A 16,317-nucleotide genomic window follows, 5' to 3' on the forward strand; every position below is an offset into this window, starting at 1 on the left:
TTTTCCTATATTCTAATCAGCTGCTGAAGTCCAGATCTGCCAGGGCACAAATCATCACCTTTTTATTATACAGAGCACCCCTGGATTTTTAGACTTTCCTGTGAGCAGCAGCTGTGCTGAAGTCTTTTTATAACTCACGACTAAATATAATCTCCCATATAATTATATTTTTATGCTAGATTGTGCTGTAACACACATGAGCTGGCTATTTGTTACCACATAACCATTTATTAGATTGTTGTTTTTTTTTTGAAATGACATTACAAAGGACCTAAGGCTGGTATTACAAGTATATATTGATACATTTCTCATGTTCACAAAATTCCCCCATTATTATGAGCTTTTATTACAGTGAGTTTGGAAAAATGACCTGTCATATTGCCTTCACAGCACTCAAGTGCTAATTTGGTGGCATTTAAGGAGCAGCTGAAGTGTGGTGCACCTGCAACTGCTGCCTGCCACTAGTGCTTGCTGAAATTTGCATTTGAAGCTGGAGGAGCATTGCAGTGATTGTCAGGAATGGCTGACATTGGTCATTTTTCTTCACAAGTGACAAGTCCAGACTCTCCCAAACACACCTTCCATGGCCAAAATATAATAAATACACACTCCATGCCCAAAGATGTGGGTGTGATTAGAAAAGCAAACAAAAAAAAAAATCAAATATTTTGAAGTTATTCTGAGAGAAGGCTTTAAAAATCTACCTGGAGTCTCTCATTTTTTGTTCATGTATCACTGCTTTGCTAGCAAGCTGCTGTGAGCAAGGCAGTGATTCCCACTGAAAACCCCACACAGACATTGCCACAACCCCTGTCCATCAATCCCACCCCTTTAATCCAGTTATGGATCAAAGGGACATGTTAAAAACCTTCAGTCCCACGGTGAGATTGCTCTGTGAGCAGTTCCTGGTGTCACAGCTGGGGTGGCAGTAGCTGCTCAGATGTCTCTCATGGTCAACCTGCATCTCCTTGATGCTCCAGGAACACCAGCAGCAGGAGAGATGGTTTTGATGTTCAGTGCCTCTTGTTTCCAAAAATCACCTTTATCACATGGATGAAAGACAACACAATCCTCAACTAGAGAGTGCCTGATGCTCAGAGCTACAATGAATGCAATTAATTAAGTTTCAATCTTGTGCTTCACTCCACAAACTCACAAGGCAAGGTTCCCATTTGGAGGGAGTCACAAAATGCTGAGCTATCAAACATGAAACATCTAGAAAAGTACAGGAAAGAGAAAAAAGTGACTCCACAAAAAAATACACCCAGGAGTTGAGATCCATAAGATCTGTGTTTTAATAACACAACCAAGTGATCCTCGTTACAAGAATTCAAAAAGTGAAATTACAGTACACAAAATCAAAAAAGAAACTACCCTACCCCAACTATACAATGTACATTAGGAATGCAAGCTCTGTAACAATATAAAAATGCTTTCACACACTGGAGTTGCAAAGAGCCATTTTTTAATTCCAAGGATTTGTAGAAAAAAAAGAAAAAGTAATCTTCCATGACTTATCTTGAGTTGTTGGCAACCTGTTGGGGAAAAAATAATAAGAAAGGAGATTACGGGGAATTAACAGAATTATGCTCATCAGAGATTTTCATTTGTGAGGTTCAGGCTATTGGAAATGACACTGAGGGCAACAAAGCCAGTAATAATTTGTGTTTTTAACAAGGTAACACAAAAATAGACACCTTAACAAGCAAGAACATATCTGTTCCAAACACAGGCCCACTGTAACACAGGGGCAAGTGGGCAATCAGAAAGAATAAGAAGAATAATATAATAGAATATATAATATAACAGAGCTTTACTGAAAGGTGAATTGCCTTCCTCCAGGGACATGGATTGCACAATGCCTGAGTGCCCTCCCACACAGGCAGCACCTGCAGCTTGGCAGCTGGCAGGGAGGCACTGCTGAGGAGGAATTTACAGCTGAGGGACTCCTCAGCAGCCCCTGGGGCTCCACCTGGGCAGTTGCTCCAAAACCTGAGTGCCTTTTCCATGGGGAAATCCCTCCTGGTGTCCACCCTGAGCCTGCCCTGGCCCAGCCTGGGGCCATTCTCTGGGAGCAGAGCCTGTCCCCTCCTGTCAGGGAGTTGTGTAGAGCCAGGAGAGACCCCCTGAGCCCCCTTTTCTCCAGGCTGAGCCCCCCCAGCAGCTCCTGGTGCTCCATTCCCTACCCTGGCCATGCTCTCTCCCTCTCTCTCTCTCAGAGCAGCCTCAAACCAAGGAGCAGCTCCCTCTGTGTGTCACAGCCAGCAATTCCAAAGGCCCAGTAATAATTTTGGCCCGTTCCAAAGCCAGGATTTACTTTAGCCCTTGTTGGAAGCCGGGGTCTTGTTCTCCCCCTCGAGCTCCTCCACGCCCGCCTGCATCATCAGGTCGGCGATGTTGCGCTCCAGGTCATCGATGCGGCAGCTCATGTCATCGACTGCCCGGGGGTCAAGGGACAACAGGGACACAGCAGGGACAGGGACAGCCCAGGGACAGCCCAGGGACAGCCCAGGGACAGCCCAGGGACACACAGCTCATGTCATCGACTGCCCGGGGGTCAAGGGACAACAGGGACACAGCAGGGACAGGGACAGCCCAGGGACACACAGCTCATGTCATCGATGGCCCGGGGGTCAAGGGACAACAGGGACACAACAGGGACAGGGACAGCCCAGGGACAACCCAGGGACAGGGAGAGCCCAGGGACAGCTCAGGGACACACAGCTCATGTCATCGACTGCCCAGGGGTCAAGGGACAACAGGGACAGGGATAGCCCAGGGACAGCAGCCTCAGCGGGGCCCTCAGAGCACCCTCAGCCCACCCTGGGCACTGCCAGGGTCAGCCACAGCCATGCCAGGCTCTCAGCACACTCACAGGGGCAATTCCTGATTCCCAAAATCCCATCCCACCCTGCTCTCCTCAGTCTGAGCCCATTCCCCCCTCCTGTCACTCCAATCCCATTTCACTTCAGGCCACAGTTAAACCACCCTGAACTTTCACTTTTCCAGCTGAATATTCCCAGCTCTGCCAGCCTTTCCTCCAGCAGAGCTGCTCCATCCTCTGATCAGCCTGGAGCCTCCTCTGGTCCCTCCATTCCAGCCCCAGCACTGAAGTGATAACATTCCCCACTTCAAACCTCTCTTACAAACCCCACTGGCCAACAGACTCGGTGACACTTGCAATCCTGCCCCCATGTGAGTTTAGAAAAGGATATTTCTTCCAATGATTTGGTCAGACATGGTTTGAAACTTGTCCTGCATTTGCTGGAGCAATGTCTGCACCTAATGGAAAGGGATAAAAAAAGAAATGGTTTGTTTCCTTCAGAGGCTGTTACCCGATCTCATGTAACAACTACATTGATCTTTCACTGCTAAACTCAAACCCCTGCAGTACAGTTATACCTAGAGCTAAAAATGCTACTTAAATATACGTATAACGTGGTGTTACAGGAAATATTTGTAAGATTTAAAACCCGGCCGCCTTCCCAGCCAGGACCAAAGTCAGGACAGCACCTCCATGATCCTATTAATGTCCATGGCCCTGGTAACGTCCATTTCCCTGTCACTATCCACGGCCCTGGTAATGTCCGTGGCCCCGTTAATGCCCATGGCCCTGTTGATATCCATGGCCCCGTCAACCACAGGGGGATTCTGTGAGGTCACAGAACGGGCTGTGATGAGGGCCCCCTCTCCTTCCACACCCTGCATGACCAGCGACCCCTCCCGTGGAGCAGCTGGTCTATCCAAGCCCCCTCCAGAAGCGGCTTTTCCCTCCTCGCCCGGGCCCCCGCAGCCCCCGCAGCCCGGCCCGGGCCTCACCACGGCCGTCAGGTCCTGGACGCTCTTGGGGTCGGTCTCGGCCATGGTGGCTCCGGCGGCGGCTCCACTTCCGGGCCGCGCCCCGCCGCTTCCGCCAGCTCTCGCGAGAGCGCCCGCGCCGCGGCATTGTGGGAAATGTAGTCCCCAGGCCATCCCCAGTAGTCCCCAGAGCGGCACAATTAAAAATTTTCATTATTTCTACATTTCGGCTGAAAATTGTGCTGTTCTCTTATTAATTAAGCTTCTGTCTTCTATTGGTTATTGCTGTATGAGAGTGGTGCTAAATCATTCTATGTAAAGAGCTTCTCTAAGGACTATGCATTTTTGTTTGAATGACAGCTGTTGTCTCTGTTTAATATGTACGATTAGGTTCCTGAAGTCCTCATTTCTTTGCACAAAGAAAAATTAATTATTTATTTTAATAAATAATAAATTTGGAATTTTATTATCTATTAATAATTTTTATTATTTAAAATTATTATTTATTTTATATAATAATTTATTCATTATTTATTTTATTACTTTTTGCTTTGTTTTTTACTACTTTTTGTTTTGTTTTACTTCTTTTACTACTTTTGTTTTATTACATTTTTATTTTATTACTTTTGTGTTATTTCTTTTGGGTTGTTGTGGGTTTTGTTTTGGTTTTGGTTTTGGTTTTGGTTTTGTTTTTTTAATGCACAATATTAAAATATTCCTTTATTTTACTTCTTGCTTTCTTCTGGAGGAGCAGTTAAATTAAGCTTAGGTAGGTCTTATCTCTTGAATGCTAACAATCTACCCAGAATTAAATGAAAATTTAAAGGATGACATTTCATGAGTATCTCTTCTAGAATCCATTGGCATTTCTGCTGCTTTGCTAGACAAAGCTGGATGATTTGATTATAAATACTTCATGTGTGGAGGAGAATGGGTAATTATTCTCTGTGCCTGCTCCATTAAGATTTTTTCCCCTCTTGTTAATTTTCTGCTCTGAGCAGTTGAGTGGAGCTCAGTGGTGCTGGGGCAGCACAAAAGCAATTTTTGCAGGGTACCTGCAGCATGCCAGAGCCAGGGCAATCCATCAGGCTGCCTGCAGCACTATTGATGGGCTCTGGGATGGAGTTTGACTGGAAAGATGAAGAGGAAATTAAGTATAACAGAGTGATAATGGAATGATCAATGCTGCTGGCTGCAGACTTGGTGTGTGCACTGGAAAGGAAGAGTTTTGCGCTGAAGAGGAAGATTTGTGCACTAAAAAGAAAGATTTGTGCACTAAAAAGAAAGATTTGTGCACTGAAAAGGAAGGTTTATGCCCTGAAGAGTTGTGCCCTGAAAAGGAAGATTTGTGCCCTGAAAGGGAATGTCCAGTATCTGTGCAATGTGGAGTGAGGGGATGAGCCTGGTGGGAAATGCCGTCATGGTGGGGCAGGGTGAACACTGGGGCTTTGCTGACAGAGCAGGGAAATAAAGAAGGATGGGATGATGTCCCACATTGTCTCTTTCAAGAGAGCAGAAACAGTTCTGGGGTTTGTCATGGAATTCCCTTTCCTCAGTAACCACAGTTCTGTTTTCTCTCACAAACGCTGAGTGTAAAGATGGGATTTTGGAGAAGTCCTTTTCCTCTAGCATTTGAGTGCCCTGGGCTGTGAACCAGAAACCTCTTGCCATAAAAACTCCCTTTTTTTGTTATTCAAAGTCTAATTTCCATGGAAAAAATTGGGATATTTATCCCAACAGGTTGGGATAAAGATTTTCTTTTTAATGGGACATCTCTAGAAGGAGTCTTTACCCAATAGGTGAACCAGAAACCTGTTTTCATAAAAAGTCTTTTCTTGTTATTAAAAGTTGCCATAAAAACTCATTTTTGGTTATTAAAAGTCTGATTTCCATGGGGAAAAAGTCATCAGGTTGGGACAAGGATTTTCTTTTTAATGGGACTCTCTGCAGAAGGAATCTTCACTCAATAAGTGAATCAGAAACTTGCCATAAAAACTCTTTTTTTGTTATTAAAAGTTGCCACAAAAACTCTTTTTTTGTTATTAAAAGTCTGATTTCTATGGGAAAAAAAGTCATCAATTTGGGACAAGGATTTTCTTTTTAATGGGACTCTCTGTAGAAGGAGCCTTCACTCAATAAATGAACCAGAAACCTGTTGTTATAAAAACTCTTTTTTTGTTATTAAAAGCTTGATTTCCTTGGGAAAAAGTCATCAGTTTGGGACAAGGATTTTCTTTTTAATGGGACTCTCTGTAAAAGGAGCCTTCACTCAATAAATGAACCAGAAACCTGTTGTCAAAAACCCTTTTTTGTTATTAAAAGTCTGATTTCCATGGAAAAAATCATCAGTTTGGGACAAGGATTTTCTCTTTAATGGGACTCTCTGTAGAAGGAGCCTTCACTCAATAAATGAACCAGAAACCTGTTGTCAAAACCCCTTTTTTGTTATTAAAAGTCTGATTTCCATGGAAAAAATCATCAGTTTGGGACAAGGATTTTCTCTTTAATGGGACTCTCTGTAGAAGGAGCCTTCACTCAATAAATGAACCAGAAACCTGTTGTCAAAACCCCTTTTTTGTTATTAAAAGTCTGATTTCCATGGAAAAAAATCATCAGTTTGGGACAAGGATTTTCTTTTTAATGGGACTCTCTGTAGAAGGAATCTTCACTCAGTAGGAAAAACTGTGCTGAGTATTACAGCCCTCAGAGTCATCCACCATGAAACTTTTTGGTCATAAATGTTCCTAAAAACTGATCCTGGCAGGAAAACCTCTGTGTCCCACCTTGGGAGCCCTCCACAGCCTGTAGGACTGCTCTCTGTGGCAGACAGGGCTGCAAAATTCCCTTTGGGCAACGCCTTTTGGAATTTTGGATGGTTTTAATGGCTCCCACAAGGGAAAAGGAGACTTCTGAGTGTCTGATTGCTTGCAGGATGTGGCATTTATTATTTATCCTGCATGCTTTTGTTGCTGCTTGCTGCTAAACATCCTCATCCTCGTGGGTTCCAGGGCTTTTATAGGATGTCAAGTTCCCAGGAAGTCATTATGGGATTCATCAGGGATCTCCATCTCTTTCCCATCCTTCCATGCACACAGGAGCCTCGGTGTCCCCTCAGTGTTTTATTTTGACTTGTTGCAAAGCCCAAGGGATGGATTTCTGCCCTCTGGAGTTTCCACCACAGCCACTGAGGTCTTTATGGACAGCATCTGATGCACCCTCTGCAATGTTTTCAGCTGCTTTCCTCAGCGAGATCAGATTGTGAACCAGATAATGGGATTGCTTTATCCCAATCATATGGTTTAAAATATCTTGTGGGGTCAAAATTTCATTATTTTAATCTTCCATTGACCATTAAATGAACCCTTGCAATTCCCTGTGGCTTTTCTAGAAAACTAAATTGCTTAGCAGTGGCTTGTACCAAATCTTTTTATAACATCCTTGAAGAGTCAGGAGCTTTCTAAGAGAAGATCTCCTTCTAAAACTCCTTTCCCACACAGTAAACTTTTATTTCTTAGCATTACTGGCCATTCAGATGCTGTGTCATTTACCTTTGTTTTCTGTTTAATGCTTAGCTGAGTTTTAAGCTATTCACAGGGCAATCAGCATTTTGGCTTTACATTTTTGTAGATAAATTGTACAGAAAGTTTAATTAACTAATTATGTACTCACAGTGAGTCATAACAGCCTGGTAATTCAGAACTGCAGCAGTCTGACCATCACCAGAGTAATTCTCTTTGTGCTTTAGGGGATGCCAATCCCTACATTGGTGCTCTGAAATTGGCAGTTTTGGCCAAAACAGGAAGGTTTTAATTGATATTTTGGGGAACCATTTGAATATGGAAGCCAGCCACCAGTTTCAGAGATGATTAGGGTTTTGAAAGCCTGGGATGAGCAGGAATTTTTCAGAAATTGGGCATTCAGAGAGGAGCTGTCTGAGCAAGGGTGTCTCATGAAGCTCCTCACCATCTCTGCCCTCCTTGTGCTGTGTTTTCAACCCACTGTGAATAAATTTCAGTCCCCCAGCACACGACTGCATGGATCTTTATTAGTTGCATTCAAAATTAGAGTGGTTGGGGATTTTCTTCTTTTCCCTCTATTTTTGTGAAAGGTTATTTGTAAGTGAGTTCATTTTCAAACTGGATGCAACCTGAGCCAGAACTCTGGAGTGTTTACTCCACAAATCTGGATTTGGTCAAACTCTTTATTTCCTATCTTCAAACCCCTGGTTTTCCCCATCCCTTCCCCTCTGGAAGCATCAACAGCAGTTAATAAAAACCTCCCAGAGCTGGGCTAATGATCCCTTCAAAATGAGCAGGGAATAAATTACAGCAGGAACCACACTAGGTAGGTGACATGATTTAACTGAGTCCCTGAAGAATTAGTCTGGTGATTATGGGAAGTGTCTTTTTAAATGAGGCAATTTGAAATTAAGTCTCTTTTCCATATCTACTCAGCACAGTCCATTGTTCAGAGCCCGTGGCTCAGGTTGGTATCTGATGTTTGAAGCAGCTTTGCCCAGAGTGTCTCCTGATGAGTTTAAAGTAATCTCAGACCCTTTCATTCCTGAATGCTACACTTGCAATGAGATTGGGCAGCAGAGTGGTTAAGGTGAGTTTTTCCATTGCTAAAAAAGGTACTGCTGTATAATTCAGAACTTCTCAACAGAGAAAATGATTTAAAAGACTGGAAGGCTGAAAATAATCCGCCTTGAGGGACTGCCTGCTGTCCAGAGCATGGACCCCAGCTCCTGCAAGCTGCAATTCCCTTTGCATTCTGATATTCCCCAAGGATTCTCCCAGATCAGGAGCTGCTGGGGAGCAGAAATGCAGGGAGAGCCTGGACACTGTGCTCTGTGCAGCTCAGCCAGGCAAAGCAGAGCAGTGGCACTGAAACAGCAGGAGATTCATGATTCCAGATTGTCAGGGATCTGCCTTTACACTCTCCTGAGAGAAATCATTAGGGATCCACTGAAATCTCCCATTTATCAAAGAAAATTCAGATGGCTGGGACATTGAGGGGGGCTGGGTCATGGTTGCTGCCAGGCACAGAAATGTTCTGAGTGGGTGAGGGGGTGAAAAGCTGGATTTTTTAAAATAATAATAATAATAATAATAATAATAATAATAATAATAATAATAATAATAATAATAATAATAATAATAATAATAAAGTATTATTAGTAATGATATTAATTTTTGTTGTTATTATTACTATTGTTATTATTACTATTATTACTGATGTTGTGTGGCGGTGTTCACAGGGTTTTTTGGATTTGGGAAGAGACAAAGGATCTGACTCCATGTTTCAGAAGGCTGATTTATTATTTTATGATATATATTACATTAGAACTATACTAAAAGAATAGAAGAAAAGGTTTCATCAGAAGGCTGGCTAAGAATAGAATAACAAAGGTTTGTGGCTCGGGCTCTCTGTCTGAGCCAGCTGACTGTGATTGGCCATTAATTACAAACATCCAATATGGGCCAATCGCAGCTGCACCTGTTGCATTCCACAGCAGCAGATAATCAATGTTTACATTTTGTTCCTGAGGCCTCCCAGCTTCTCAGGAGGAAAAACCCTAAGGAAAGGATTTTTCATAAAAGATGTCTGCGACAGATGTTGTTGTTTTTATCTGTCAAAGATGGTGAAAAAGACCCAGATTTTCCAGGAAAGTATCCATGCTAAGTGCTGTCTGCCTCTTGAATCTCAGCATGAATTCAGGACCAATCTTCATGCTCCTGCTTGGGAAAACTCAAAATTGTCTGAGCTCTGTCAGCCATTCCAAACTGGAATTTTTTGCTTCTGCAGCTGACTGAAGCCAGCTCCTCTTTGTGCACTGGATGTGCCCAAGGGGAGGAGGGAAAGCTGGAGCTGCACAGTGCTGAGGTTCCAGGGAAATTGCACTGCCCACTCCAAGCACACAGAATTATCACAAACCATTAAATGCTTTTCCCTTCTGCTGCACTCTTTGTGTCCAACCTGTCATGGCAATCTTGCTCTGGAGCTTGAGTGAACCTCAGCCCCTGGTTCTCATCCTCTGCAGGGAGTTTCCAGCTTGGCAGCCAGAAATCAGGCAGCACACAACAAAAATCCTATCTTGAGTTCCAAACATTGGCTCTACAAATTGCACTTGTATGTAAAATAAAGCGATTTATAACCATTGGCAGTGGGTAGGACGCTGCAGTGATGGGCTGGATGTGTTTGGCAGCTGCCTTCCAAAGGAACAATCCTGCTCCATGATCCTGTGCCAGATAAACCTGCTAATCTTCCAGAATCAGGTAGATCAGGTCTAAATTCTGGGTTTAGCCATTTTAATCTGGAATGAAATACATGCATAGAAACTGTAAATTGGTTTGTCTGGCTCAGGTTTCTCTTGTTAGAAGGCTGCTTATCAGAAATAATAAATCCATGCTCTTTTTGTCTTCTGAAACACTGACAAGGTATAATTATATCATGATTTATTTTACAACATCAAGACCAGGACTTGAAATATTTACTCAGGAAAAAATTAGAAACCACAGAGAGTAATCAATCACTCACAAGTAGAGATGAAATTCCTTCTGTGTCCATTTGGCAGAGTGAGTACAGAATAACCCTGTTATTGGGACCTCTGACAGAGGCAAAGAATAAAATTCAGCATTTTTGATTTCAATGCCCTTTCAGGCTGAGCCTTATTAATGCACCTCATCCTGAGTAACAGTCACAAACTCTAGTCCAGGCTTTTAATCCCAAAAACACAAGGGGTTAGTGGGAACAGCAACAATTTTGGGCCCAAATAACTGAGTTATATGGCAGGTTGTTGATTTTTGTTTTATTTTTTTAATAGTCAGATCCACTCCAAAAGCCTCCAGTTGTGTAAGATTGAGTTTAGGTTTTGGTGGAGGGATGTGCCACTGATTTTTTCCGATGATATTTCCTTCTCCAAGCCCTCCTGGGCACTCCTGATGGATTTCTGTCCTCTTGGGAGTGTTTTCAGATCCCAACCAGCAAGCAGAAAAACTTCTTATGGCATTTACCTGTGAGGGGAGACAAAAGTATATTAGAAATCCTCAATGCTTCCAGGGTAAAAAAGTGCCAACCACGGAGCTGTAATGGATGGGAACCAAGCTGATTCCAGAAAGAACAATCAGTCTGCCTCTGACAGAATTATCCCTGTTTTCCAGCCTGAATTTTCAAGTAACTGTAGTATGCAGAAAAATTATTTTTCATATCTAATTTATGTTCACTAAAAGGATCATAAAATTCTCCAGGTTCTGCTTCTCCCAGTTTCCAGCTGTCTCAGGAAGACTAAGAATTGCCACCATAACTCTAACTCCTGATGTGTGTTTAGTTATCAAAACACTTTGTTACAACAACATTAATAGTCAATTCTTCAGCTCCTTTATTCCAGGGAATGGTGAGCTCAAAAATATAAAATACAACGGAATTGGTGCCAAACTAATTGATGATTTAATGAAAATTGAAGTAATTTGGCGGGCAGATGAGCAGACTGAATCACAGAATGAGGTCAACTGCTGGGATGGAAATATTCCTGTTCCATAATTTCATCATTTCAGTGGGGTTGGTTTGTAGCCTGTTAAAAATGAGATGTGGTTTTGTCACAGTTCCTGTCCCCTCAAAAGGAGCTGCACAGAGCCACCTCAGACAGTTCATTTCAGAAGTCATTCACCAAATCTGAGTTTGGTTTTATTTATTTCATTGGGGTTATGCTGGTTTCCATCAGCTGGGGATATAATAGCCATTTCCTTGGATTTCCCACCAACTCCTGCAAATCCCATAGTGAATGTCAATAAAACTTTGTGACTCTGTGGGTTTTGAGTTGTGCTGTGTGTGGAAGGACTCTCAGCCTCATCTACCAAATACAAGCAGGTGCATTTTGGCCAAAACAGCCTGGAAATGGTGCTGTTGATATATTTGATTTTGAAATTGAACATGCACTGAAATTAGAATGTTGCACTGAAATTAGAATGTTGCAATTTGAACAGCTCTACCTCCTGATTTGAGTTCTGTTAGGAACCTTATTTTCCAATGGAAATAAACTCCAATTCTGCCATTTTGTCCAGACTGCCGGAGATATTAACACTCCAAACTGGCTGTTTGCAAATAGGAATATCTGCTAAATTCTTCCTCACAGGTTTTGGGGTGTTTTTTTTTTCCTCACTCCAGAGAAACATTTTCCAAATTTCCCTTCCAGCATGAGCTCTGTCATCTCACTGCAGGTCAAATGTAATCTGTCCTTGCCTCTCTTTCCCTAAGAAATTCATTAGGGAGCCATAGAAGAGCTGATAATTAGCTGTGAGGGACTTGCAGCAGATGTTAAATATTGTAGCACTGATAGTTTTGTACTCTGAGATCTGAAATGCTGGAAGCCTCATTCATTACTGAGCAATGGTTACTCTCATTTTCATGGGCTGGCTAGAGGAATTTAGGAGATGAGTTAGCAAGTGAATATATGAGCTGATTAATAAAAATTCCACTCCAGCCTAAAGGATGCTGAATTTAGAGCCAGCTCAGACTCTCAATTGTTTATGCAATGATGCTTCAACACCAACCTGAAGCTGCAAATCCAGGAGGGCTCCCCTGGGCTCCCTGAGCACTGATTTGGGTCGTGTTCCTCAAAAAGAGCTACAAGGCAGCAGCAAGTCAGGAACCACAGGGGAAATGCAGGAGATGGAGAGCAAAGCCAAAAACAGATAAAAGGAACAAGGTCTGGTTCCTTTTTTCTTTGTTTTAAGCCTTTTCCCCTTATTTTAAACCTTTTCCCCTTATTTTAAACCTTTTCCCCTTGTTTTAAGCCTTTTCCCCTTGTTTTAAGGCTGTTGTAATTTGCCTGATCTCGTTGAGAGGAACATTTCACGTGCTTTATTTTTGGATAAGCAATATTAACATTTTTCTCTTTCAGGTTACATTTGGAGCCCTGGTTGCTGAGAATTTTAAACTTTCTGTGCTGGCAGGCACTGAACCACAAGAGAACACTGCATTGACCTGAGGCCATGGAGAAGCTTCCAAAATGGAATGATGGCACTGGGATTGTGGGTGTGGGGTTTGGATAGAAGTGTGTGATATCACAGGGTGGGAAACTTGGAGTTTAAGGTTTAGAATATAGTAATTTAGATAAAGCAAAATGGAAGTTTTGGGGTGAAGGCTGCTCCTTCTTCTTCACCTTCTTCTCCATGAGTTTGGGTGGTTTTGTGTAATTGGACAGAAAAATCCACACTGTGGGCCATGGGTGGTTGGCTTTTGGGTTAAAAGTAAATATAATTTAAGTGTCATTTCTTAATTAGACAGTTTATCCTTTAAAGGCCTTGTAGAGAGAGAGATGGGGCTCCATTTTTAGTTTGTTAAAGAGCTATAGAACTCAAAGTTTGTGAGATTAGATAATAATATAGATACTATAATAAAATATAATATATAAATATATATAATTGTTTATATTACATATATTCTATATTAGTATATATTTATTAATTATATATAATATTTGTATATTACAATTATATTCTTTCTATATCAGAATTATATATTTCTATATTATATATCTCTATTATAGATATTATATTATATATATTATATATTATTAATGTAATATGATGTGATATGATGTAATATAATATAATATAATATAATATAATATAATATAATATAATATAATATAATATAATATAATATAATGTAATGTAATGTAATATAATATAATATAATATAATATAATATAATATGTTGTGATATTATATATATTGTTTATATTATATCTATTCTATATTAGTATCTATTTATAAATTATATATACTTGTATATTACAATTATATTCTTTCTATATCAGAATTATATATTTCTATATTATATATCTCTATTATAGATATTTTTATATATTATATCTATTATATATTATATATCTAATATATAGATAATATAATATAGATAAGACCTAACAAACATCTGAATGCAAACAGGAAATAATGTCTCACACATTAAACCTTGGCAAAAAAGAAGCAAAGACTCCCTCAGGTTCCCACAACATGGTTTGCCAGCCTGTGCTGAGTCCCAGGCTCCAGGGACAGAGTTGCGTGCTGCCAGACTGACAGGGAATATTGAAATTAATCAATTCAGGAAGTCAAAGCTGGTTCTGGAGCTGGAGGGGAGCCCCAAACCCCCATTTCTGAGCATCCTCTTCCTCACAGGTCACTGCATCCCTGCCAGAGCACGCAGTGCCAGCTGCTGGGGCAGAGCCTGCCCTGGGCAAGGTCTCAGCTCCCTCCCCAGTCCCTCCCTCTGGGATTATTTTTGCTCCCCAGGAAGGGCCTGGCCCATGCATGGCCATTAGCATCCCTAATTTGAGCAGCCTCATCTGTTTAATTGGGATTTCAGCAGAACAGGGAGCCTGGGGGCATGGAAGACATCGCTCAGACATGAATTGCAAATGTTTTAAAGCTTCCCTCTCTCCCCTGGGTGAAACCTTCCAAGGGCTCTGCTCTTTGTGCTGCTCCCATTCCAGGCTGCTCTCCTGCTCTTGGACAAAGTTTCTTCCTGTGCAGAGAGCATTTAATGGATGTATATGAGATCTACTTCATGTGTGCCATCTCTCTGTCATACAGCAGCATAACAAACATTTCTCAGAGCTGCTATAGGTATTTGTGAATTTCAAAGGCTGTTTTAGACCATTTTCAGGACTTTCTGCATGAGCTGAGTGCTAAACTCATGGGATTCTTTTTGTTGAGAGCTGTCAAAAGTCCCTTAAGCACTGGACCAAAATCTTTTGCACCTTTACAAAGTCCAAAACCTACGCCACCTTCCAAAACCTTAAACATTTAGTAGGAGTTTCTCTGTTTTATGCAACTAAGAACTGTGTTTATAATGTCACTTTTACCTGTTTATCAGTCCTAAATACCACTTAGATTTTGTAGGAATTTCTCTGCGTTTTATGCTACTAAGAACTGTATTAATCAATGTCACTTTTACCTGTTTATCAGTCCTAAATGCAACTGATATTGCAATAGAGAACTTGGTGGGAGATGCTGCTGAAAATGTATAAAAAATAAAATGCAAACCTAATGCAGGATTGTGCTGGGAGGTTGGCTCTATGCTCACCATCTTTCTCATATAAAAAAAACCTTAACATTTTCTAAGAATCTTGCTAAATTATGGTTTCTCATAGCATTTTGCCAGTGGTTTGCTGACACCCCTTAAACTCTGCAAACCCCTTCAAACAAAACCTTTTCCAGTTGTGCCTGATCACTGATGCAACCAGAGAGTTCCCTAATTTATAGAAAGAAGAAAAATTATTATTATTATTATTATTATTATTATTATTATTATTATTATTATTATTATTATTATTATTATTAGTGCTGACTTGTCAAAAAAATAACAACTTGATCTGTACACACAGTTTTTAGAAAATGAATTATTCTGGAAGAGGTAGATGAGAAAATATTGCTGTTTAAAAAAATGTCACCTTACCAGCTTTGAGGACCTGGGAATCCTTTTTCCTGAAAAAGAAACGAAGCATCTCGTCCTACTTTCCTAGAGATTAGCTTTTGTTTAATCTTCCAATCTTCTGGCATCCTGAACCACTGACTACTCTAATAACAACTCACTACTTAATCCTTATGAAACATGTAGTGATAATGCCTAAGAAACAATTGCTGTTTTACTTTTAGCTGCCAGCTAAAAGCTTGAGCTAAACTTTCTGCTTTTATACAAAAGAAAAAGTGAAGGATTTTTTCCTTATTTTTCCCCTATAAATTCTCTACTTATATATTCTAATTTTATAAATATAATATAATATAATTTTATATGTATATATTATATCTATAATAAATAAATATTATATCTATAATAAATATACATTATATAAAATATATATTAAAATTATATATAATATATAAAATATATAAATATAGAGATAACAAAAAATAATATATATATTGATAAAATATAAATAATTATATATATATATATGACACTTGAGGTTGAGGTGTTTTTTGCTGTGCTGGCTGGCAGGAGGGCAAAAAACCCCATTTTTTCTGTAGAGAATTCAGGCTGGAGGAAATGAGCTGGGTTTTCTCTCTCAATCTTTCAACTTAACCAGTTTCTCTTGTGTTATTTGTTGGCTGAGGGATTCATTCCTTCTGAGTGTTTCAAGAAATCATTGCATACAAGTTATCTCTGCCCTGAGACAAAAAGGCTTTAATTAATTAGGCTTGAATGATCTGAATGGAGAGGAAAAGCAGGCCTGGGGTCCAGTGTGCTGAGAGCTGCCCAATATCTTATCTTGGTAGCTGAACTCAGTCCCTGTCCCTTCCAATCCCATTTACAGCTTTTGTTTCAAGAAGAGCCCTGGGTTCTGAATGTGCCTGATGCCACCTGGGTGGGAGCTGGAGTAGGTGGTGCCTTGGGGTAAATCATGCTTTGGGTAGTGAGTTTTACCCCTGAACTCTGGCATCCATTTGGGATTTAACCCATCCATTTGGGATTTAACCCATTCATTTGGGATTTAACCCATTCATTTGGGATTTA

The 16,317-nt window shown here is 40.7% G+C and overlaps 1 protein-coding gene across 1 annotated transcript; it reads right to left on the reverse strand.

Moving 5' to 3' along the window:
- Positions 1 to 208: 208 nt before the first annotated feature.
- Positions 209 to 3,924, reverse strand: HSBP1 (heat shock factor binding protein 1). The gene is made up of 4 exons (XM_059481438.1): positions 3,820 to 3,924; positions 3,216 to 3,282; positions 2,318 to 2,437; positions 209 to 1,535 (listed from the first exon to the last, which is right to left on the reverse strand). The coding sequence occupies exons 1-3, from the start codon at positions 3,862 to 3,864 to the stop codon at positions 2,319 to 2,321; spliced, it is 231 nt and encodes a 76-aa protein (XP_059337421.1). The 5' UTR covers positions 3,865 to 3,924; the 3' UTR covers positions 209 to 1,535; position 2,318.
- Positions 3,925 to 16,317: the final 12,393 nt, after the last annotated feature.

Source organism: Ammospiza nelsoni, chromosome 13, assembly GCF_027579445.1.
Source record: "Ammospiza nelsoni isolate bAmmNel1 chromosome 13, bAmmNel1.pri, whole genome shotgun sequence".
Lineage (NCBI taxonomy): Eukaryota > Metazoa > Chordata > Aves > Passeriformes > Passerellidae > Ammospiza > Ammospiza nelsoni.